Below are 26,216 nucleotides of genomic sequence, written 5' to 3' on the forward strand. Positions count from 1 at the left end.
GATTCTAGCTCGAGCGTACCATACCGTGCCGCGGTTTTCTCCAGCCCCGCGTGCCCAGGCTGCTGGCCCCAGCCTGTGCACACAAAGACAGGCCTGGCTCGCCCCCGAGATCGGGAGCCGGCCCGCACAGGCTCCTGTTCCTGGCAGAGAAATATTAATTTTCTACATTTTTTTAGGGGCCCCACAGGCCAGATAGAATGGCCTCATGTGCTGGATACGGCCCGCAGGCCGGATTTTGCCCACCCCTGGTATACCACCAACATCCCATTATTGTCATCACAATAAAGTGTCAGAACTTCAAGGAATAATGCAGCTTCATGGAGGTGGAGGTTTACAACAGACTGTGATTTTATAATATGTAAGTGAAGTCTCACCTCAAACAGGCTTCCATTCTCCTGACAGCTCTCATGGCAAAGCCACAGGACTAAAGGAGAGACGTACTCTGGTTTGAAAGCATCCAACATATCTGGGGAAAAAATTAACACACACGCACATGAGAACAAAATTATTATTAAACAATAGTCTTTCCAACATTTTCTGTTGGAAAAAGCAGATTAGTCAAAAAATAAAAAATGTTGATTTGACAAGTCTTTTGAGAGAAGAGAGGCAGGTTTTACCGATGCATATCTGTCCACATCCACATCAGCCCACCTGAAGGACTACTTCTGAGCTGGAAACCTCAACTGTGCCAAGCTGGAGAGTGGGGAAAGGTTTCCCTGTTCCATGGGCAGCTATGTCCCCGAATCATTCAGCATAGGAAGTAGGTAGCATTAAAAGCCAACGTTCCACATAGCGGGGCAGACACTGGATCAAAACAAAACCACCATGGCAAAACTGACTAGTCTCAGTTTCCTGACTGCTATTTGGTGGTAGCCGGCAATGAAACTGATGAGAATCATGTCTGTTTCAATTTGCAGCATGCCCAAGAATCTGGGAGCATATTTCATTTTTGAGGATAACATTCCAGTTTCACAGATATGGAACAGATATCTGGTTTTCTAGACAGCTCTAATAATCACTCATTTTTATCTATATTCTGTAACAGTTGACCAAATTTCTTACAAACTTGAATAAGTGTTAATGATCATTTCCATTGCTGGCTTTGAGAATGTTATGCTGTTTTAACAACTTTAAAACAGATCCCTGGCTGTTCTTCAGCTAAGGGTCAGGTTGTATTTTCATTACACCTTAATGAATAGAGCCCTAACAGTTTACTTTTGCAAGTGTTTCTAAATACCTGAGGCTAAAACAAAATTGCTCATTTTAGAAAAAAATATAGTCCCTGACTTCACCAATACCAGATCAGCTAGAAAAAACAAAAACATCTTTTGCATTGATAATGTCAAGCCTCATCAACCATCTTTAAAAACAAAACAAAAAACCCAACAAATATGCATTAGCAGACTAGCTAAAGGTGGTTATGGCAGACAGCTCATTTTCCTAATCTACTCCAAGCAACAACCACTTTCCTAACAAATTTTCTAACAGACACACTTGTTATTGTTTATGGCAACTGCCTACATTACATTATACAATGTGTTCTTAATAAAAAAAATAAACAGTTGACTTTAAGTATTTCTACAATAACGCATGCAACTGAAAAAAAACACATGCAATTGACATGCAAATCACATCCTTCTCTGCTCAGTATGATTTATATGGATGAGAAATATCAAGAGCAGGCTTAATACATGCTATTAAGCACTGTACAAAAAGCCATCCTTCCACCTGGCATCCACAGGCTATTCATCTAAGTATGCAATACTCCATTAATTTTCTATAAATGCTGAATGGGTAAATGAATTAAAAATAAACACATTTTACAAGACTTTGGAAGTAGGAAGTATTTCATGCAATCCACTACAAAATGAAAGCCACAGTCAATATTTTTGATACATTAACACTCTGGGCTATGGATCAAAATCTCTACTGCACCTCTTGTCATTAGTTATGCTAATCAACAAATCCTTCAAGAAATACTGGTAAGGATCTGTCACAGATTACTAAGTCAAACTAAAAACTGGATGAGGCATGCCTTAAACACTTATTTAATGCATAGAAAAAATGGTTTTGTTATAAGAGATACCAGTTTAAGACACATGCTGGAGTCCTCATGTAGCCAGCAGTTAAACATCCACAGAATTTCTAAATGTTGGATGACAATTTCTAACTCACAAGATACTGTATTTCAGCATAAGGGAACTCTATTTTGGACCTTATTGTGATAGATAAAAGATGAATAAACTGTTAGAGTGGAAGTGGGTGGTTGCCTAGGAGCCAGCAGTCATGACATGATTACATGTAAAATGGCCCTACACAGTTGTTAGGTAGCATTTAAAATAGATAGATATTACAAAAAGAAGTGGAGCCCTTTAAAAATAATTCTCTAACAATAATAGTATGAAGGTGCTAATAAACAGCTGAGTAGCCAATTTTTGACAAACAGGATTTACAATTCCTTAAAGAACAAGGCCCCTAAAGGCAGGCTGAGAGCTGTGCTTTGCAGACTTAAAACATTTATATCCCCCTTAAAAAGTTACAAGACAGTTTATAACTAAGCTATAGTTCATGCCCAGTGTGTTAAAAATATATCTTCTCCCTCCTACTGAAATTTGAGGGAAGGGCATTATATAGTCCATATGTCGTAAAACACATCACATGACAAATGAACAATATTATAATAAAAACAAATACAAGTCAATACAGGTCTGATTTGGTGTCTGAGTAAGACTTTCCACTGATTTCAGTGAATGTTAGATAAGGCCACAGTTGCAAATTTACTCTGTATAAAATAATTCTTATGAAATAGAGAGAGACTACTTCTCACGTGAAGTCTCATTTCATAACACAACAGAACCTGGCAAATGTAACTGCTGTAAGCAAACAAGAAATGAACTCTTAATGTACTATTATTGTCATAAAATGTAACAAAGGAATATTTCAAGTGATGAGAAAGCTAGTTGTGTTCCAGCACAGAGATAGAGACAACACTCAGAAACTAAGTCACTTACCTGGTGGCATAATTGTCTGAGTCATCCTTGAGCCAGCAGTAGGTGCAATTGTGTTACAGTGAATGTTGTATTTTCTGCCTTCAACTGCAAGCGTATTTGCAAGACCCAGAAGGCCAAGTTTGGCAGCACTGTAGTTCGCCTGACCAAAGTTGCCATAAATTCCAGCAGCTGAAGATGTCATAATTATTCTTAGAGAAGGAGAAAAAGAAAGCTGATATTTTCAATAGGACATTAGGCCCAAAAGAATGTTGAGTTGGGTTAGGGTTGCAATGATCTGGTACAATGATATAAACATTTTGTAAGAATGAGAGAAGTATTAACAGAACACTGGTACTCTGGTTAATATTAATTCATGTTTAACAATACTAATGTTACCATTTGGCAATGAACATGTTATACAGCAGAGGAAAAAGGAAGAATAGGACCATATATAGAGGGATGCAATGCCCATATTTTAGGCCCAGCCAGGCAAAATGCTTGGCTATAAGTCTCTCTCCTTGCCACTCAGGCTCTGTCATTTGGATGGCTTTGGATGCCTTTTTGGTCATAAGATGTAGCAAAAATTGATTCCAATTGTCATGCCTGGGAATATGAAGCCAAGCAGCAAAGTTGTCAAAACCTCAGAAACATTACAAAGAAATGCTAAACAGGTGAACTATATAAAGCAGTCCAACCACATGAATGGATGGTGCCATGTCTTTACTTATTGTACATACAACCTGAAGATATTTAGTGAAAAACAAATACGTTTCCACCAAACAAAACCCAGGCCAAACAAACATTATTGGGATGTTATCCACAAGGCATAATACAAAGAGACCCTCTACCTCACACATTTATTACCAATCCCCTCCCGACTGACTCAGGAAACTCAGACTCCTTAAGAGAGAGATGTAGTTAGCCATGTTAGTCTAAAGTTAGCCAGAAAGCAGGACAGGTTGGCACCTTATAAACTAACTCAGGGCTGTTCAGCTGGTGACCTGCAGGCCACAGATGGCCCACAAGGGGTTAAGTTGTAACCTCTGGGTTCCTGCTTGGCCACCATACCACACCCCACCGTTTCCCTGGCTGCAACGGTAACTGGGAGCCCCAGGCTGATGGCTAGAAAATGATATTTAGTGGTTTGCTTTTAGGAATTGCCTTGTAGGTAAAGTAGATACTGCATTAGAACAATGGTACAGGGCAACGACAAGGGTTAACTGGCTTCAAAAAGCCTGTTTGTGATAGTTTCCTTCAAAGCCCATTGTGTCTGGAGCAAGCAGACACACAGGCTGGGAAACTGAAGACATGTTCCATAATGTGAGATAAGGGACTCTGCCATGTTGGCCAGATCACAGTGCCCAGCTGCAGAGCCCTTGGGATTTTCAGTTTTGGTGGACAGACCAAATTAAGAGACTGGTAAGTGCCCAAATTAAGGTGTGTGCATATGATGGGTTTGTCGGAACAAAGAATATGCTGACAGAACAGAACGTGGATGGTATGACGACCATAAGGAGACCAATCAACAGTACCCAGGAATGAAAAGTCATCAGAAAGAAAGAACATAAATGGAAGGATTTCAGAGCAGCAAAGGGTTCCCTGAGAGGGGAACCTGAGGCCATCATGGAGAGGGTATACCACCAGCCTGGTTTCACTCACCCCACTGGGGGAGGGTAGGCCTTGGCCCTCAACTTCCAGGCTGCTGATATTCAAGCAAGAACAACAGGGTGAAGCTTGCATACTGGCCAGACATACCTTCCCTCTGTGACTGCTTTAGGACTGGTAGATATAGAACTAGGGGGATTATTTTGTTTGCCTTGCCTGCATTATTCTTATCTGCCATCACTGTGTATCAATAAAATTTGCCTATTATTGAATGGAGAAGTCATGGTCGGTCTGACGGTTTGGGTCCACCTGGAACAAGGTATCTGGGTCATAAATCCAGTGCCAACATAGGCTCCCCCTTGTCTTCAGCTGCTGGTTCGTGTCCCTGCCTTGGGGGATGTAGTAGTGCCACACAATATGGGGAGCAGAAAGTGAGCCTGGGGGCTACATGGCAGACCATACAGCTGCAGGAGCATCTGCACAGCACATCACCCTTACTGGTGTGATCTACAGAGCATGCAGTCCCTGGTCGCTTGGAAGTTGGATGACCTTGAACTACCTCAATCAAAAAGGCATGAGCTATCATGCCTCTGAAAAAATTAATCTATAAAAGGTACCATCCTGCCCTGCCTTTTGCTTAAAGAAGTCAGGAGTCAGAGCTTCTGGCATTCTGCTATAAGTTAATGGAAAAAAAAAAATTAACTTTACGCTATTTTACCTGCCAAACTTCTGATTTTTCATATGATTCCATGCAGCTCGAGTGACCAGGAATGATCCCTTCAAGTGAACTCTGTGAATTATATCTAAAACCAAATAGGATTTACAAATACGGCATTTCTTTCCTTTTGACAGCAAAATAAAAACACACAGTTCCACTTCTTCCAAAAGTAAATGAAATGCCCCTTGAACATCATCTCACTACTTGCACTCAGCCAGTTAAGAGACTATCAGACTGTAGTTTGCATGGTGAAAACTTTTGTCTGGATTGCCAGGTTCAATTTTGAACCTGGCAGCCAAGCCCCTACCTAATCCCCTGAGTGGGGATCTGGCATATGAGGCTCAAAGTCAACCAAGTCCTTATGCCTGCACAAATCAGAAGCTGATTTCTCCTGTAGTTCCTGCCTCTCCCCAGAAGTCTGGCCAGTTACTTATCTGGCTGCTTACTTATCTGGCTGCTGATCACGCACCTCCCTCCTCTACTCTGGCTATAGATCAACTTCACATACAACCCTTTCCTCGCCCCGGTTGCTAAGAACTGCTGGTCTTTCTGAACTACTGACAATTTCAACCCAATATCAATGTTTCGGCGCTGCAAAATGATTTTATTGTCTTCTCAACCACACAGGAGGTCTGGTTATTACTGGAGCTTGAGGCTGTTGTTTTTTCCCCACGATTTGTTTACTAGAGTCCAGCATGGAATACAGAAAACACCCAAACTGCAAGCTGGCAGCCAATTAAGGTTAGAGCTGCTAAGAAAAGATGGAGAGAAGGCTCACTCTCCCTTTTCTGTACCTAGAATATCCACATATGGAAAAGGCAGAATTTACTTAGAGTCTAGCATCCTTAGAGTCAACTTCAAACTTAGCTACTCACCCCAATCTTCATCACTTATTCTAGCAAATGAACGGTCTCTCAGAATCCTAAAAAACATCACCAGGAAAACAAAAAGAGAAGATAAGCATGGATTTACACAAAAGGAACTCAGTCTAGTACAATGGTGAAAGTGAGATGTACTTACCCTGCATTGTTTATAACAATATCTGGAAACAAACAAGCAAAAAAAAAAAAATTAACACACATGAATATACACCTACTTTGGCTTTGCTCCTGCTTTCAGTTTTTACTACTGCTATACACGCTTTCATATTATTAGCCACTGCTTGTACTGACCAGAGCTTTCACAAAACTTGTATTCATGTATAATGGAAGCCAAACAAAACATTTTGGGACGTGCATTATCAGTCCACCATGTATTGCAGTGAGGTAGAGTACTCCACCCACAAGGTATCATATTCTTCCTTTATATATAAAGGAATAAAATCAATCTAACAATAAAAATGATTTTAAAAAAAAAATCAATCTTCCTTTACACTATTAACAATTCCCAGCTTTGTATGATCTCTACATTTCATAAGTGGCTATCTGGCTCTTGCTGGAATCCTCCAGAAGCCATGGGAATGCGTAGGAGAGGTGAGGGAGAAAAAGAGGGCATGGGGAAATACTTGGGGAACCAGTAATGCAATGCAGACCCCATAGTTTGTGCAAGGCAGGAAAACAGATACCAGAGTAGCTCAAAACTCACGTATCATCTCTCTCCCCCTCCAGAAGCACGTAGTCACTAGGCCTGTGTGAATAGGATTCAGCCAATTCAGAGCATAGTGATTCAATTTGCAGATTCAGATCACTGTCCCGAATTAATTCGGCTGAACAGGCTTTAAAAGATTCGGCACCAATTCAGAGAGATTTGGTGATTCAGCCATAGACTATAATGGGGAAACACTGAAATACCTATAACTTTGTCATTTTTTGGCAGATTTGGATGAAAACATCAGGAGTGGTAGCCCCTTCTCAGGGCATGAAGCCTGCCATGTTTCAAGGAGACAGGTGCAGGGGTTTCTGGGAAACTGTACCTCAAACTGCTGAAAGTAAAACTCATGTCACTTGTGTGTTTAAGGCAGATTTGGATGAAACAGCAGGGATGGTAGCCTGTAACAGGGGGCTTTCTCAGTGCCAGTTAGATCTGTGCCCACCTACCTGTTTCTGGGCCAGCCCTGCCCCTCTTTTGCTGAGGCATAAACAGCTCACAAAATGGACAGAAAGGCTGTAGGTAGAGCAGGGGCGGGCAATTATTTTGGGCAGAGGGCCACTTACCGAGTTTTGGCAAGCCATTGAGGGCCACGTGACAGGCAGCCAGGGGCAGATTAATATTTATTTTCTCAATTTTTTAGAGGCCCCGTGGGCCAGATAGAATGGCCTGGCAGGCCGCATCCAGTCCGCATTTTGCCCACCCCTGAGATAGAGGCTTATATGCTGTTTCTATATCCCTTCCCCAGAGCGCTGTGATTGGAAAGGGACTCAGGAAAAGATCACATTCACTGGCCAGCTACAGATGTCAGTCTTTCCATCTGCCCTGCTCCTCCTCCCTCTTCTCAGTTTCTGTTCCCCTGAAAAAACTGCCTTCCAAATCTCCGAATATTTTTCCAAATCATTTTGGAAACTCTGAATCAATTCACAGGGTTTTTTTGGTCGCCCGATTCGATTTGGATTCAGTAATTCGGCCTCTGAATCAGGCTGAATCTTCTCCAAATCGACTCAGCGACCGAGGCTTCGCATACCCCTAGTAGTCATCCATTGTCAGGATCTCAGCACATACTTCCCCAGGCAAGCAAGATCCCCAAAAAGCCACAGGTAACTTCTCTAAGGTGGTATCACAGGAAATGTAAATATGTGCCAGAAAGAATTTTGGAGAAGGGGAAAATGGGAGAGAAGGAAGAGGGGAAAATGGAAATAAAATGAAAGAAAACAGCAGAAAGAATATGGAAATAAAGTGGTTCAAGACTAAAAAAAAAAAAAGAATGAAAGCCTGTAACTTAATGATTTGAAGAGTTCTATTTACATTTGTTCCTATTAATTGATCATCTTAGGCTATGTATCGTTAAAATCTAAAACAGAATGGTCATCAATGCATTTGAGCAAAACAAAAAAATTACACACTTCACTAGTTAATACAATGCCAGGAGTATTTTAACTTCTCTAGCACCGCCTTACTCTATGCCTTACAGAGATATGGAAAAAGGAAATAATTTCTCAGGCACAAAACAAAACATCTTTAAGTCTTCTTCATGTTTTCAAACTTCAACAGACTAGATGCAACATCCTCTCACTTAGTGTTTTAGATGCAGCAATCAATACACCACCTAATTTATTGTTTTTTTGAACACCAACACTTTGAGGTACATAAAGATAAGGCAACTCTCTTCTGAGATGCATACTTCTTTTTACACAAGGAAGTATGAAGATGCTATAAAACTGCTCAGTCAGACTTCTGTATAAAAGTGCAAAACTGAACTACTATGAAAGAATTATGTAACAAGTCACAAGCTAATTCACACTCCATTTAGATAATCAGATTACAAGTTAAAAATCACATTAAGAAAGATAGCAACAATACCATAACACAAAACAGGTTAAAGTTCAAAGCTCATTTTGTTCCCCAATAATTCTGTCTTTTTTTTATTATTATTATTATGCAAGAACAGGCCTGTACCACACCTCCTCCTGTTCTGTTCAAAGAAATGAGGGTAAAAAGAAATGAGAGTAGACAGTTTATCAAAAGCAAACAAAAAGCAGGCTTCTAGAATAATGTTCTAGAAATCACAGTAAATCCTTCTCAGAGATGCACAATGAATTCAACCTTCTGAAAAAAGTTGAACGAAAAGATATGCAGTTGCATCACATATTGGAAAAAATCAGTTTGGACCTGAAGCTTTAGGTGTAGCAAAAGCTCCGGATATTTATTTTTTCCCTTGAAATCTTCTTCTCTTCCTCATTCTGTACCAGAGCAAAGGCCTTAGGCTTCCAAAAGGCCTTTGATCTGGTATTCCGTGATGTTCTCACAGGAATATTGGAGGATTGCTCAACAGTTAGGTGCGTAGCAAGCTGGCTGCAGGGTAGGACCCAGAGAGTTCTAATGAACAGATCTGTGTCATCGTGGTGAGAAGTGGCCGGTAGTGTCCCTCAGGGGTCTCTGCTTGGTCCAGTGCTTTTCAACATCAATGATTTGGATGTGGAGGTGAAGAGCTCACTGGCCACATTCATGGACGACACCAGTTATAGGGGAGCATGGTCACACTTGAAAATAGGCTGCAGATACAGGCAGACAAGTTGGGTGGGTCAGAACCAGATGAAGTTCAACAAGGAGAAGTGTGAAGCGCTCCATCTGATCAGAGACAAGCCCCATATGATCAGAAGCAAGCCATACGAGGAAAGGCTGAGGGACTTGGGTATCTTCAGCCTAAAAAAAGAGAAGGCTGAGAAGGGATTTGGTAGCAGCTTACTGCTACCGAGGACATCAAGGGCTCATCAAACAACTGTTTACCAGGGCACCCTTGGGGAATACCAGGAGTAATGGTCACAAACTCTTGGAAGACCGTTTTAGGCTTAACACTAGGAAAAACTTCTTTACAGTTAGGGTGTCCAGACTGGAATAAACTCCCTTCAGAGGTGTTGCAATCACCTACCCCGGAAAACTTCAAGGGGAGACTAGACGGTCACCTCGCTGGAGACACCTGGCTGCTGCTGTCTTTCCTGCCTAGTGCAGGGGTTTTAGACCTGATGATCTTGTGAGGTCCCTTTCAGCCCCTTTCAAACTACAAATTGCTCTATGAATATAAGATGTCACATAACAGATCTGACATAGACTATTTAAGGCTCAAGTGGAATGAAGACCTAGGTATGAACCAATTCCAGTGGAAATCAGCAGTTCAGAATATTAAAACATCTGCAGTTGATCTCAGAAATCTTACACAGCAAAAACTTGTTTGCCATCTTCACCAAGCTGCCTCTAAACTTAAGAAACTAAATATAGTGCCAGGGGATACATGCTGAAGATGCAATACATTGCGTGCAACACTTGATCACATGTTTTGGTCATGCCCTGTTACCCATTCTTTTTAGTAAGAAATTATAAACAGAATAGCACTGTTTTGAAATAAGTAGTGACATCTATGAAAAAGATATGCATTCTTGAGAATAGGGAGTTCAAATTGAAATGTTTCTGGTTCATACTCTTACAACAGACCTTACTAGTGACATGCAGGATTATATTACTGCATTGGAAAAGTTAGACAAAGGTCAAAACCTGGTATGGTGGAGATGGTACAGCTGGCATCTATGGAGAGAGACATGTTTTGCAGGTATAACTGCTCCAGAAAGTTTTGTGCAATCCAGAAGGATTTCTTAGAATACTTTGGTGACAATTATTATTCCTTCACATTTCTTTTCCTCTTCTATCCCCATCTTGCTTCTTTTTTTCCTCCTCTCTTCTTTCCTTCTCTTTTCCGCATTATGATTGCGTCTAATGATTGTATACATTAGACACGTATGTAGTTCAAGTTGATGCATAGTTAATATATACTGTAATAATTCAATTAAAAGAGGAGCTCCTCCCTGTATTTAATATGGAGAGGAAGCCCTTGTATTAGAACCAAATAGAAGGGTGGTTTGGGGTGGTGTGGGGTGGGGAGGGAGGCAACTGATGTGCCTTGGGCTCCATCCCCTATTTGGGGTTGGGACCAAAGCTGCAGCTGTTGCCTGCTCTCCCCCCTGCTACATCTGCACCCCACCATCTGCCCCTTGCAGCCTCCCCCATTTCCCCCTACAGTCTCTGCTTTCCCATCTGCCCCTCTCCCTCCCCTGCCATCACACTTGCTCCATGCCAGCAGGCTTCATGAATGCTGCAGTCTGGGGCACTGAGCACTGTCCTAGCACTAGCATAAACACAGCTGCTATGAGGCTGGGCTAGGGCCATACTCAGTGCCCCAGGCTGTATTATGCATGGAGCCTGGGGTGTGGAGCAAAAGTGGGAGCAGGAGGGGAAGGGAAGCAGGGAGCAGAGGTTGTCGGGGAGGGGGCAGCAGAGGCTTGGAGGAGGAAGAGGAGGAGAGCAGAGCAGAGGGGAAAGGTGAGGCAAGACTGCAGGTAGGCAGGGTAGAAAGAGGTGGCAGGTACGAGCAGGGGGTAAGCTGCTTGACCTCCCCACACAGATCTGCAGCTGTGGGGATGATGAATTAAAGATGACCCTGCAATAATTAGATTCTCGACATAGAAATATTATAACAAATGTATGTATTTTCCATGTCGAGAATCTAATTATTAGGGAATTGTCTTAGATTCAAGTAAGGTATGGATTTCTAATGCGTGTTGAATTTAAAAACCCAATAAAAAATAAATAATAAAAAAAAGGTTCCAAAAGGCTGGAAGCTCCATTCCTGGAAATTTTCAAGAGTAAGTTAGACAGTCACTTGACTGGGGTAGTTTAGTCAGAGACAATCCTGCCAATGAGGTCAATGAGGTCTCCTGAGGTCCCTTCCAACCCTATTTCCTATGACTGTATTCATTAAATATTAACAGTAAAGTGCATGGCTTAAGATGAGCCTGCATTTGCAACAAGCAGGATGTAAAACTGTACCTATTCTCCCAAAAGCTTCTAGTGCTTTCTTCACAAGCTTCTCTCCAGCTTCCACTGAATCTGAAGAAAAAAAAACAAAGGAAACAAAGTATAATTATTTTCACGTAAATGAAATCACCGGCTACACAATAACATAGTCTTATAGATATGGTGCAAAAGGACTCCATGGAAAAATATTTGTTTAAAACGGTGAATTATTCATATGCAGGGCCGTCCCTAGGGGTGGGTGAGTGGGGCAGCTGCCCCGAACCCCGCAGACAGTGCCGTACAGCCCCTGCCGTGGCTACTGCCGGCTCCACAGTTTGGCCGCTTCCCACCTCCCAACCCCACAGCCTCACACAGGCTGATATGTCCCGGGCCTGAACACCCCTAGGGATAGCTCTGTTCTTATGTAATCATTAAGGGGGAAAAACCATGATAGGCAACATGGCCAAGTCCTGTACACTAAAATTGAGAAGCAAAACAGATGAATATTGCAGGCTAGTTCTAGCAAAGTACCAAGCACAATCACAGGTAACCTATGGGGCTTTTACTCCCCAACTGCAGCCTATTAGTACTGAGAACAACTAGAAAAGAAAGGGACAAGAAATTTAAGGTGAATATGGTTGTCATTTGTTTTTGATTTTGCCATGTCCTAACCCTCACCATTGATCTATCCCATTGAATGAGCACACCATTATAGTGCTGTTGTCTTTTGTCAGGCATGACCATCATTTCATTTAGTACAGCTGTAATGTTATGCATTATTTCCACAAATAAATCATCTTTACTAGACTGGTAAAGCAACATACCGTAGTTTGCTACTGCTTTCCCTCCTTTTGCTCTTATTTCTTCAACTACTTTGTCAGCAGCTGAGGAGCTTTTGCCATGTCCTTTGAAGTCACCTCCCAGATCATTCACTGTGTAACACAAGAAAAGAAATTTTGACCAGTTTTCAGTCTCTTCTTATGTCTTAGCCTCCAAGGTGTCCAAAGAACTTTATCAAAACTGAATCTAGCTAGATTCTATTATTTGAAGAAGAGTAAATCCATTGAAACAAAATTGTTTAACAATGTTCTACACGTTTCCATTAAAAAAAAATTCAGGAAATGACCTTAAATTTTCACCCATGCTTACAAATATTTGCTTTGTCAAACAATATCACTGTTGTTCAAGAAGATTAAGATTTAAACATTGCATATTCACATGCATTAGCTCAAGTAAAAAAAAAAATTGTGTCTATCTTGCTGGGATCCTTTGACCCTAGCTGACTTGCTGTCCCTGGGGCAGGGGGCTGATCTCAATGTTCTTCCAAGGTCCCTTCCAGCCCTAATGTCTACAAAATCTATTAAGTTTAGCCCTCCGGTTATTTGGTATTGTTGTTGAATGATCACATAAAAAAAAACTGTTCCTTATGTAGATTTTGTTCCTGGTTTCCCTTCAAAAAAAAATCAACAGGAAATAGCTAAAAGGCATTTACACCTGAGCCATTCTCCATTAACCCAAACTGCATTTACAAGGTGTTACTGCATTCACTTGTCTGAAGTTTCTTTGGCATACTTCATGACAGAAAAAGCTACATTCCAGAACTCATTGCATTTCTGCAGGATAATGAGAGCTCTTAGGTATCTACCCACAGTGGAACTGACTGTAGATTTTTATGGTATTAAAATGTAATTTTAAGGACCCTGGACAGGCTTTTACTACTGTGGTTTGCAACACTGCACTAACTTTTACAAGACTCCAAAAAAATAAATTAATTAAAAAAAAAGGATTCAGTCAAAATGATTAAGTCCAGAACAAAATGCAATGTGTCATAAGTCTAACTTGATCATAATGTATAAAGCCAAGGTTTTTATAGCTTGGCAAAGTTAAATAAAGTGCCACTAAGGCTTTCTTATATTAGACACATGACACTGGTTTAAATCATTTCAATAACTGATATGGTTAAGCCAATGCACCCCACAAAGAGTTATATTTACGGTGTTGTTTTTTTTCTTTGCTTAAATCTATTTAGTTGTCAGGAAAATACCGATTTAAGAAAAATATAATGCAACAGATACTTGAAACTGGTTTAATTCTATACTTTAGAGGGATTCCACTAGTTTAACTAGAGCAGTGGTTCTCAATCTTTCTAAAATAAAAGGCATCCATTGACAGACTCCAGGCACCTTGCAGAAAATGCAAGCTCTTATTTTTCCATAGCCAACAAATGAGTGAAAACTAAGTAGAGCAATTCTGTTGCAAAGAACTCAGAAAGACCTCAGCAGGTCAAAATGGTTTTAACACTATGCATTCCAATTTGAAATGTCTGGGTTTATCTTATGAATCGTGTTTGCAAAGCTAATAATGCTAACATTACGGGACACCCTGCAGCATCCTTGACAGACAGCATTCAATGGCACCCTGGCTAAGAATCACAAGGCTGAGGGCTATGACAATACATAAACAGATTAAAAGGATATATGCATTTAATAACCAAAAAAAAAACTACTTCTAGAAGGGGGGGAAAAAACTAGTGATATTGGATTAAAATATGATTCTCCTCTTAAAGGACACCAAGTAAAAATGGCATCTTTTTGCTTAGTTAGACCTGCTGTTTCTGTATACAGAGACTATGTCATACGCGCACATTTATTTCAGGCAATGTTTTTCTAACTAGTCTGAAGCTAAAAGTATACTCTTTTGACTACATCCGTGCTTCAGTCTCTGGAGGATCAGCAGCTGAATGTTTATTAAGCACCAACTAGGTCCATCCATGTAATTCCAATAAAAACAGTAAGTATACCAAAATACGCCCCAAAGCGTAAATCTAAGAACAGGATTATGCAAAAGTAACTACTTTGGTCTGCAGAATCCTAACAATAGGAAGCAAAAAGATTTGAAAAAAAAAAAAAAACAGTTCCTTTTGACTTTCACATGCCAGAATGAGTTAGCAGGGCAAAAACAACAGTTTAAAGTACTGTATTTACTCACATCTAGGATGAGGTCCCCTCCCCCTGCTATTCAGCATGGATGGGAACTCTTAAATTCAATTCTCTTAGATTCAATTACAAGTTGGGGGGAGAAGGGAGGCAGCAGCTGTAATTTTCCCCCAAGGCCCCAGGCCCAGAGTCAGAGCTGCAGCCACTGCCCTCTACCACCACCTGCCCCCAACAGCCTCTGCTCCCTAGACCACTGCTCAAGTAGCAGATACAAGAAACAAGACAACTCTACCCAGTAATAAAATATTAGTCTTTGTTTTTATTCATTCTCATAAAATTACTCAGTTGATTGGAATAGTAAAAGAAATATAGGGGAGAATAGTAGAGCTTAAAAATATACATTTCATTACATTATTTAATAATCAAAAAGTAACTGTCATGACCCAAAGGCATGATTTTGTGTGTGCTTCGGCACCAGAATTATCCCCCCCAGGTTACAGCTTCATTGCACGGGAGAGTTTCCTATAGCAGAGGAAAACCCCGGTGCAAGGACGAGTTTCCCGCCTCTTTGCAGCTTCTTTTGCAGGGTGCATTGCTCAAGTTGCAAGAGAAATGCACGGTGCAAAAGAGTTCCCGCCACCCACATGCAAATTCATTCCCCGCTATTGGCTAGTTTTAAATTATTCCCACATGGCGGCTAACGATTGGCCTGTTAGCCGTATAAGAGGCTTGAGCAGTTTCCGCCCAAGCTGAAGAGGACTCCACATCCATCTCGTGGGGACTCTGGATACACGGCAGGGTAATAGAGACCCTGTGTGAGATTCAGAGGAGCTTGGCAACCTGATCCATCGCCCACCTCTTCCCGTCTTCGAGCGGAAAGAATTTATAAGACATATCTACGAGTCCGATTTTGGTGGCGCTCACCCAGAGCATCCGGAGCTCTGTTTCCATGGAGCCTAGCAAACTCCACGCAACCGTTCGTGTTGTCTGTGTCTGTAACCGCAACTCAAGCAAGTTTTCCAGCCTACACCACGACCATCTCTGGTGCAAGTAAACAATCTTTAAATCTACCGCTAAGCGTTTGTGCCTAATTCCAGCTCGTCGCCCTCCCTCTCCGATCCAGCGTGCCCGGGCTGCTGGCCAGAGCCCGCGTGCAGCACGGAAAAGGGCCCGGCTCGCGCCCGGCCCGCACAGTAACCAGCAGAAAAGAGAAGAGCTCAATAAAAACAACGTGAAGAGAGCATGTGGTTTATTTGGTTGGTTGTTTTTTTTAAACTGCAGAAATTACTTTCCTGCAGCTCCTTGACAAAGCTCTTCTTAAACATTTGGCTCTACTGCTCTGCTAAATAACTCACCTGAATAAATTAAATATATTAATCTGAAAGACTAATTATAAGGGAAAAAAAAAGTCTCCCTAAATTAAAAAGCCAGCATGAAATGAATATCCATGTACAGCAACACAATGAAGTTATACTTCTAGCACGCTAGTTTGAAATAACGCCACAAAAACTTGTTAAACAATAGTGAGTAAGTGTTGACTATAATTTTCTTTGGGTTGTTTTTTTTTAATCTTTTATAGAAGCTATTTAAAACCATGATATGCTCTCATGTGCTTCGTTGCAGAGACAGTTTTCAGAAAGGACTTGCAGGAGCTGCAAGACTTTTCAGATGTACTCAGACAAGGTTATTCCATGCTTCAAGGGTTTCATGCCTTCCTGTCTTTGCAAACATTTAGGTCAGAAGCTGACAAAAAGGTTGGTAACATTAGCATCACTAGTGAAATAATGTAGAGATGGTGCAGTTTAAATATAAGTGAATAAGCAGGCAAGGCAGAGTTATGCTGGATATTGAGGGCAGTAGTAAGAAAAAGTCCTTGGTACAAGTGAGATGGTGAAGTACATGATCACGTGCAAAAAAAAGTCTAAATGTAAGTGCCCTGTATAGACTGGAAGGGATAAGATGAACTTCACAGAGATTTAAAAAAATGAGTTACAGTAGTTATAACTGGAAGTGAGGGAAGGAAAGAAAAGGATAATCTTACAGAGGCTGAGAACGAAGAAACTTTAAAAAACAGAACTAGATTTGGTAGGTAGGGCTGGAAAAGGATCACTTAGTTTACCTGACCAATCCAAATGTATAGGCATGAGTGACATGAAGGATTGTGGTGATGCTGACTGTGACAGAGAAAGGAAAGAGATACCAGGAAGGAAGACAGGGAATCTTACTTTGCCTGTCTTCCACTTAAGTTGAAGGCAATGCATTCAAAAACAGATGCGAGATATACCAAGATGCACAACAGGATGAAAGGAGACAAGTCAGGACCTTAATGGCCATATCCAGATGTGCAGGCACGTGCAGTTTGTGGAACCGCAAACTGCACACGTGGAACGTTAAAACGTGCCCTGCACTGCAGCACGGGGGCAAAATTTGCTACTGGGATTTTCCAATAGGAAAAAAAAAGCACTGGGGAAAATGCAGCAGCACAGCGTGTGCTGGAACAAATGGAGACTTTGTCCTCCAGTGAGAAGCTATGGCTGCCAGCCAGAGCATCTCTACTGCTCCCTTTGTGCCCCTGCTGTTCCAGCACACCAGGAGCCAGGAGGAGCTTGGCAAGGGCAGTTTGCTTAAAGTGGGACATTATATCCTGCAACAAAGCACACATGCAGGGGCATGCACTGAGGCACAATAGTGCCACTGCAAGTGAATGCCCTTGCACATCTGGACATGGCCTAACAGTTGAAACTAGGTAAAAGGGAAGGGAAAGTGAGGAAAAGATGCATAAGGCAGATCCCGGTAATACCCCTACAAAGAGAGAATATTAGGCCAATACTATTACTTTATACCCATCATCCTATCCTACTACTTTCACTTTCTATAGTTTAGTAAAAAAGCTGGTTTTAAGGCAATGTGAATCTTGCATCCGCTTTGGTAAAGGGCATTCATGTCCAGGTACCTTAGGAGGTAAACTGAACTCTCAATTCAAAGAAGTCAGGACCGGACAGAGTAATGGCATGGATGATGAATGTAAAGGAGGAAAAGACATTGCAAAGAAAACCCCACCAATGAACAGTGACAGAAAGGATACTGGAAAGAGCAAGGAGCTGCAAAAAGAGGTGTGCAGCAAGGTTACAGAACAAAGCTGAAATTTCAAAACGGAAAAGGAGTCCCTAGTCAAGCTGATACTGGACCCTTAAATCATCAGTTTTCAGCTGTGGTACAAAAAACAACCTGGGAAAAGAAGCTGTAGTATCTGTATTAAATTAATTGTTTTGCTTTTGTCAAACATGAAACAGATCAGGAGTAACACTACTGCATAATCTCCAACAGTCTGCTTTGGAAATATTCATCAGGGTTCAATGTACTACAGGCACTTCTTAGTTAAATATTTGAAGTCTGTTTGCTGGCTTATAAACAAAACTTTTCTGACATACAAGCTTCAGAAGTCTTTCACAACACACTATAAAAACATGGAGTTTTTCTCCCAAACAGACTAGTACCAAACAAACTACCTGACCACCACTGCTGAACTTTTTTTACTGTCAATATTAATACATTTTCCTCCCCAAGTCTGTAATGCAGCACAAATGCTAAAAGCTTCCCACCTCATAAACCAGACCAAGATCTTGACTGAAAGTCACTAGAAATGTAAAACATAAAGAAAAGTGCTTTTGTGGGGGAGGTAACTTGAGAGAGAAGAAAAACACCTTGCTATTCCAGCTGTACCTACTCCGTACCAAGATTTAAACTTAATTGGGATTTGAAAATGTTAAAGACCAGGAATACAGCAGAGCTCTCAGCTGCATAAAGTACTCAACATATTTTGATTATCGATTTACTACATACAACCCAATTCAAAGTCCAAGTTCGAAGTTTTAGCTAGATCTGCTGGTGCTGCCAATTTCTTCCAGAATATAGCAATGCAAACTCTTAAACCAGAGAACAAGCTGGAGCCATTGAATGATGTCTACCAGGCAGCCACCAGCTGCCTGACATACCAGCTTCTAGTTCACTTCACCCACAGGGCAAGACCCAACTATTACCTGAATTATTTAAAAAAAAAAACACACTACACATCACACACAGAACTGACCATATGAAAACACTAACATTTTTAAGCATGACCTACTTGTAATTACATAGAAACACAACCAAACAAACAAAATGTTGATAAAATTGCAGGCAAAATTAAAAAGTCAACAGCATCTGTGCAATCCTGGACTCTTCAGCTTGGCAGCAACATCTGTGCAAACCCATTTATGGATAATGAAGATGCTTAGATCTTAACTATGGGTGCACATGATAGAAAGAATTTGGTGTGACAGCCAGAGTAAGTTCATAGGGCTAGTAGTTTGCAAGTAAATTATTTTTTTTTCTAACTGAACTCAGTTCAATATGCTGAGCATGATATTCTACAGTGCTGTTTGCACAAAGCCACTTATGGCAAAAATTTACTAACAGCTTGGCCTTGGTTGCTCAGTGGTTCGGGACAGATGCAATGCACTTTTGCCTCATTTTCAAAATATATATTATTTAAACTGCCAATTTTACCTTTTATCTGCTGTCAGTTGTACTAAAATGGTGTCTTGCACCATTAATCTCAATAGCTCATTCACATTGTACTCAAATGGACAGACTTCAAAGCACAGTCCCAAAATGCAGTACTTGGGCCAACACTGGCTCATGAGCATAGGCACTCTTTAGACAGCCGTCTGGTTATAGTGTTGGCTTTTTTCTTGGTTTGTAAATGTTACAATGCGCTAAAGACAGCTAAAAGTTATCATAAATGCTTCTTACTATTATTTGGCATATAAGCACTTGTGTATTTGCAAACAGCTCTTATGTAACCACAGATGAGAGTGGGAGGATCTGCGAGACCACAAAGGGGTTCCTGAGATTCCTCTGAGATCCAGTGGATAAGCTCATTATAAGTCTGTCCCAGCACTAGGGCACAGAGTGCTGAGCAGCTGAACAGTTCATCTACAAGATGAAATGTAAGGATGTGTCTTTGTTGGTCAATTAACTCTGGTTATCACTATGTAGGGGGTGGGTGCTCATCTCACATTAGCCTACCTCAATACGGAGCTTCCACACTGCAAAGTAACACTCAAGCTGCTGCATCTACACGTACGCCAAAGTTTTACATGGCACTAAGATTTCTGGAGGCATGCCCCAGGATCCTTATCTCTACAACTGGATGAGCTACAAAATGAATTCTTCAGGAAGGTGTTGTAGAAGAATGTGTCAGTCCTTTCTGGGAATGCAAGATGAAATGTGGAAAGGCACTAAGGGCTTTTACACATGTGCTCCAGAAGTGGGAGGGAGAAAGTGGAAGAGGAAGGGGGGGGGGGGGGGGGGGGGGGGGTGCTTTAATTAGAGCTGCTCTGAGAGCCACTCTAATTAAAGCACCGGGAGCATCTCACGTATCAGTGTCCACAGGCATCAAAATGGCAATGCTCATCGAACGAGCTTTAGATAAACTGCTTCTGCTGCCATAGTTAAATACAAGGATGCTGATAACACAAGGTGCTGGAGGCTGCTGGAACACAGTAATTACCATGCTCCAGCAGACTCAATTACAGTGCGTCTGAGCAGCTTCACTGCTCGTGTATAGGCACCCTAAACAATTAGCAATCTAAGTGTTGCTACACTAAGCCCACATTGTAAAGGGATTGTTAAGCAGTCAGGGGCAAGCAATTATTTCTGGTGGAGGGCCGCTCATGCGTTTTGGCAAGCCATTGAGGGCTGCATGACTGGCAGCCAGGAGCAGATAAATATTAATTTTCTAAATTTGGGGGGGGGGGCCCGCAGGCCGGATAGAATGGCCTGGCGGGCCGCATTTTGCCCACCCCTGGTTTAGCTACTGAGTTGCAATCATTCAAGGATAACCCTGTACCCTCTCTCAGGCCACCCAACTCAAGGCAGTGATACTTGCATGTGGACAGAAGCCAAGCAAGACTGATATTATATTAGAAGTTAATTTCCTAATAAAGACAAATCTGGAGGCAAAAATTTTGGCTCCGTTTTTCAGAAACAGAAACTAAATAGTGAAATTTGACTTTTCAGAGTTAAGATGACAATCAATTAAAGAACAAAGGTTACTTAGTGCTAAACATATCATGGGACTGTATCATGGATATCCAGAAAAAGACAAAGGTTACTGGCAATAGATCAAAATAAGTAATAAACTTACCCACTACAGAAGCTCCTCTTTCAGCAAAAGCCAGAGCATAGGCTCTCCCTAGTCCTAGTTAAAAAAAAGAGTGGGGGGAAGAAGAGTGAATTCTTTTTCATACTTAAAATTAAGACAAATTACATAACAGATATAAATATATGAATGAAACCATATCACAACAAAATTGAGCTAGTTTAAAAATGTGATTAATTAAAAAATAATTCCATCTGGAAGCTGCTACAAAAGCATAATACTGTTCTGAAACGTAAAAGGTAAACCAGCTGAGAAACTGAGGACAAAAGAAATCCCAATCTTAGGAACTAATTATTCTCTATGCTTACTCAGTGGTAGGAAGCCTAGAAATGTCATCTTTGCAAGCTGCTTTATCTACAGGAGTTTCACATTTGTGGTGAGAGGCATTTGGGCCACTGATGGGGTAGTAAAAACAGAAAGTTGGGTGACCTCATGTAATCTGCTCTTCCAGGAGGGGAGGAGATGCTTCAAGTTAATGAACTACATTTTAAGTTAATAATATAGCCCTCCGGTTATGTTAGGCTTGTAGAGAGACCTGAGAAAGAAACACATGCCAGAAGAACGGAAATTAAATTACAAAAGTAAGTATCACTGCCAAGTACTTGAATTAAAAAGAAATGCTAGTTATCTACTGTCATGACCACCTGAGAATGCACAGAACCTTTCGTAGTGCATTTCTCCCCCTCCCTATTTTACATACCACCTTTACAGATCTTCCATTCAATCCTTTCATTGAATGGAAGATCTGTTTTCCCTTATTTGGACTCTATGCCTGTACTATACAGCTATTGTCTACTCATAACAAATCAAAAGCTACTGAAACCAAGCCTCTAAAAAGAATGGCAGAAATGTTGATGCTTTCCCCTCATAATCATCCATTTATTTATGATCAAGTTAAATTGAAAATTGAATTGAGCAGACATCAACAAACACAAATTTAGAGCAGTTTCCCACCCCCCTCCCCGATTCTACAATACCACTTTGTTCATCATGAACCACTCATGTCTAGCTCACATTTGCTATGCAGACTGTTCAAAACGCACTGATTTTGCTCTATCTAATACACAAATGAAACATCTGAATTTATGATCATCCTCGGTTCTCCATTACAGGTGTCAGTGGGACAAAAATGAAGTGCCATGAGGTATCCTGTAGACTCTGATGCCATAAGTACATACTAGAAAATAATACCGCTCTAATACTAGGTTCTTGGCAAGCTGCAGAATAGCCCCAAAATGTGTGTAAAGATTAAGAGCCCATCTTTCCACAGTACCTGGGCTGAGAAAAAAAATAACTCAAACCAATTAGACTTATGTTGCCTAATGGGTCATAGGATGTGCTGTGCAAAGTCAGCAGCTCCTTGGGATAAGTTAAACCATTATATTCCAAACAGCATGTGGTACCCAAAGGGAATTAGAAAAAGCATCTTTTCTCCTAATGAACTATTCCAGGACATCATTATCTAAAACAGTGATCTGCAACCAGATACCCTGAAGCTGTGGGGTTGCCTTGACATCCTTTGAAGGGTGCTGTGCAGTAACAGCACTGATAGGTGTGCAAACACCAATACATGAATCACAAGATAAACACAGAGATTTCAAACAGGAATGCACAGTGAGGTGCTGTGGTCTTTCTGGGTTCTTTACAACAGAATTTTTTTTCCATTATTTTTCCATAGTTTTTGAAACAGGATGCCACTAAATTCTGAGGAGTTGAAAACCACTGCTCCAGAATTTATACGCATCACCCAAATGACAAAGCATATTTAGGCTTTTTCAGCCCAAAAGGTCATTCCTGATGTTAATGGCAGATGAGGTTCCTTTGGCAGATGTGGTATCTTTTATTAGACCAACTAAGTAGTTGGAAAAATTGTTCTTTGCAAGCTTTTCGGCAAAAACACCGTTCTTCAGGCATAGGGACTACAACCAACATTCCTGATGTTAATGACACTTTTACCATGTAAAATAAGTGAAGAGTTGGTAATGTGAAAATATTCCTTCATAGAGAATATTTTACCTAAGTGGGGGAAAGACTAAAATAAGACTTGTTTAGAAAGTAAGATAATTCAAAAGAAATTCATACCCAGCGAAGTACTATTCACAGCATTCTCAATTAAAAAGTGAGGGTAGGAAATTTAAACCTTGAGTCTGGTTTAAAATAAAAGTCCTGAAATAATATTTTAGAGCAGTACAGGCCAACCTCTTTGGCAGGCATGCTACAAATCAGCCCTGCACCCTCCGGAGTGCCATTCTCATCCCCTTCCCAATCTACTGTTTTGCTTTCTGCCCTTCTCCCTGCCTGATCTGCTGCTCTGCTTTCTGCTCCATCTCCCATTGCACTGCCTGTTCTCTCTGCAATCTGTTGCATACCATATTAAGAGGCTGCCCATGCCACTTATGCCACAGGCTGGCCACCCCTATTTCAGAGGAAAAGCCATGCTGTTAAGTCACTCCTTAAAATAAAAAATGTTGCATGACATGAGAACACAGTCTTATGGAGAGATGGCCAAGGTTTGAAGGAATCCAATGTAATTTAAAAGTGGATGATTGCCTATTTCAAAACGTATTCCAAAACAACTGCAACTTGCAGAACACTTAGCACAGAAGTTGCAGAACACTTATCACAATGGCTTCCAGGTGTGGGGTGGAGAAAACCAGAACTACGAGCACAGATCAAGATACATGTGAGAACGTCTCTCACTAGTTCTGACCCGTGTAGCAAGATCAAGTTTCAAATTACTGTAGAAAGAAACAATGCTACTATAATCTATAACACTAACGCAAGATGTTCCTATTGAGAGCTACACAAAGCTTTTAGACTGATCTGTACTTTTGATTACATTTAAACAAAGATTTTTAAAAAATCAAAAACCAAAAAACCCAAAGCAAAAAAACAAAAAAACAAAAACAAACAAACAAACAAAAAAACTGTAGAAAAATCAGAACCAAGGAGGTGATACTTCCCCTCTATCGGGCGCTGGTCAGACTGCAGTTGGAATACTGCGTTCAATTTTGGGCACCACACTTCAAGAGAGATGTGGATAACCTGGAGAGGGTCCAGAGAAGGACCACTCATATGGTTAAGGGCTTGCAGGCCAAACCCTATGAGGAGACACTAGGGCACCTGGACCTTTTCAGCCTCCGCAAGAGAAGGTTGAGAGGCGACCTTGTGGCTGCCTATAAGTTCATCATGGGGGCACAGAAGGGAATTGGTGAGGCTTTACTCACCAAGGCGCCCCTGGGGGTTACAAGAAATAATGGCCATAAGCTAGCAGAGAGCAGATTTGAACTAGACATTAGGAAGAACTTCTTCACAGTTCGAGTGGCCAAAGTCTGGAATGGGCTCCCAAGGGAGGTGGTGCTCTCCCCTACCCTGGGGGTCTTCAAGAGGAGGTTGGATATGCATCTAGCTGGGGTCATCAACCCAGCCCTCTTTCCTGCCTATGCAGGGGGTTGAACTTGATGATCTATTGAGGTCCCTTCCGACCCTAACATCTATGAATCTATGAATCATTCTTCCACAAAGGTAAATTTATCTGTTAAGTAACCACTTGCAGTTCACTGAATCATAGAAAAATCAGGGTTGGAAGGGACCTCAGTAGATCATCTAATATAACACCCTGCTCAAAGCAGGACCATCCCAACCAGTCATACAATTACCCTAAGGATACCTGGACAAGCGCGTTTGCCTTCTAAATCCTTTAGAACAGTGTTTTGCGACCTGTGGGTTGCAACCCACAAGTGAGCCGCAACAACATATGAAAGGGCCATGAACAAACTTTAAAAATGAATCAATAAACTTTTAAAATGGATTTTTGTTTAAAGAAGAAAAATATGGGAAATGATGGATTTTGCTTGCAGGCTGTCAGGAGTTCCAGCCTGCATGGGGCTGCTTGGCCCCTGACCCCATGCCCCAAACACACACACCCCATCCTGCCCCACACACTGGGGGGGCTGGAGGTGGGAGGCAGCGGGTCAGGATTGGCCACTGATGTTTACAAATGGCTCCTGGTACAAAAAAAATGTTGAGAACCACTGCTTTATAGCAAGTGACTTTTAAAAATTAACCAGGGGTGGGGGGCACATTTGACAAGCGTTGTCAAAGTCAACAGACAGAGAGAAGCAGCAAAAGCAGCTTAAGTAGAGGAAACCAGGGGTGAGAGTTGACAGACATTAAGACTCCCTGCTCCTCCCAGCAGAGAGGGAGCTGGCTGCCATTACTTGTACCTTTGGGCGGACTACGACGACCTAACTTTTAAGGAAACCCCAGCCAGCAACCGGTGGGCAGCACAGGCCGCCACGATCACACAAGATGTGCCCCCCGCTCTCTGCCGTGGTTCCCGGAGCGCTCCGAACCCCACGGGAGACCCCAGGCACTCCCAGCGTTGCGCTGAGACTGCAGGCATGGAGATCTCCTGCGCTTGAGCGCACAAGGCTGCCCAAGGGCAGGACACCCCACAGGTGACAGGCGTAACCTCTGCGGGCCCCCAGCTCTGGCGAGGGACAGAGCAGCCTCCTCAGGAGCAATGGCCTGGGACCAGGTGACAGTAAGGGGAGATGGCGAAGACCCTGCTCTTCTCCAACGAGCCCACGTCCTGCAGGCGGGTGGACACGCCACGGGGCGCACGGGGAGGGGGCCGCTCTGCCCGCAAAGGGGCGCTCGGGCTTGGAAGCTCTGGGCCAGGGAAGGCAGCCCAGAGCCAGTGCCCGCCCCCGCCAGCAGCGACCCCTTACTGGGCAGGAGTCCCGGGGCTGCCCCGGGCGGGCCCCGCACTCACCTCCGCCCCCGCCGGTCACCAGCACGACACGCCCGTCAAAGCGCAGCCGGGCCGACATGGTGCACCCACACAGCGCCGCACGGCAACCGGGCAAAGGGCAGGAGCTGCGCGCATGCGCCGGGCCCAGGACCCGCCCACCGCGCGCAGCCTCCTGGGACTTGTAGTGCAGGCGTAGGGGAGGGGTGCACCACCCTGGCACGGGCCTCAGCCCCGCTGCGGTGCAGACTGCCGATTCTGACTAAAGCGACTCAAGGAGAGTTTTTTTGCCCAACGTGACGTAGTGTCATTCATTTCATTTTTCTTAAAATATCCTATTAAAGTCTCCCGGGATCCCGGTACACTGCCGGCCAGCCCGGGAGGGTTGGCAACCCTGCGCAGGTTTGAGTGTGGCCGGCCTGACCCAGGGGCGCCCGGCCTGCAACCCGCAGGTCGATGCAGCCCGTCGAGACGCTACAGGTCTGGAAATGTGGTGGTGCAGCAGCGGTGACTCTTAACATAGCCACCCTCATCCCTGCCAAATGTCCAGCCCCTGAGACCCCTTCCCCCT

At 42.4% G+C, this 26,216-nt stretch overlaps 1 protein-coding gene across 1 annotated transcript in view; it reads right to left on the bottom strand.

Moving 5' to 3' along the window:
- HSD17B4 (hydroxysteroid 17-beta dehydrogenase 4) overlaps positions 1–25,793 on the bottom strand; it is a 124,676-nt gene extending 98,883 nt beyond the window's left edge. The window contains exons 1-9 of the mRNA XM_006033942.3: positions 25,670–25,793; positions 20,878–20,931; positions 12,576–12,683; positions 11,785–11,844; positions 6,334–6,355; positions 6,189–6,235; positions 5,314–5,398; positions 3,012–3,199; positions 375–466 (exon numbers count right to left, since the gene is read on the bottom strand). Of these exons, the coding sequence (XP_006034004.1) occupies positions 375–466; positions 3,012–3,199; positions 5,314–5,398; positions 6,189–6,235; positions 6,334–6,355; positions 11,785–11,844; positions 12,576–12,683; positions 20,878–20,931; positions 25,670–25,727 (714 nt within the window). The 5' untranslated portion in view covers positions 25,728–25,793. The remainder of the gene's footprint in view (positions 1–374; positions 467–3,011; positions 3,200–5,313; positions 5,399–6,188; positions 6,236–6,333; positions 6,356–11,784; positions 11,845–12,575; positions 12,684–20,877; positions 20,932–25,669) is intronic.
- Between the last annotated feature and the right edge of the window lie 423 nt (positions 25,794–26,216).

This window comes from Alligator sinensis, unplaced genomic scaffold, assembly GCF_000455745.1.
Source record: "Alligator sinensis unplaced genomic scaffold, ASM45574v1 scaffold418_2, whole genome shotgun sequence".
Classification (NCBI taxonomy): Eukaryota; Metazoa; Chordata; order Crocodylia; family Alligatoridae; genus Alligator; species Alligator sinensis.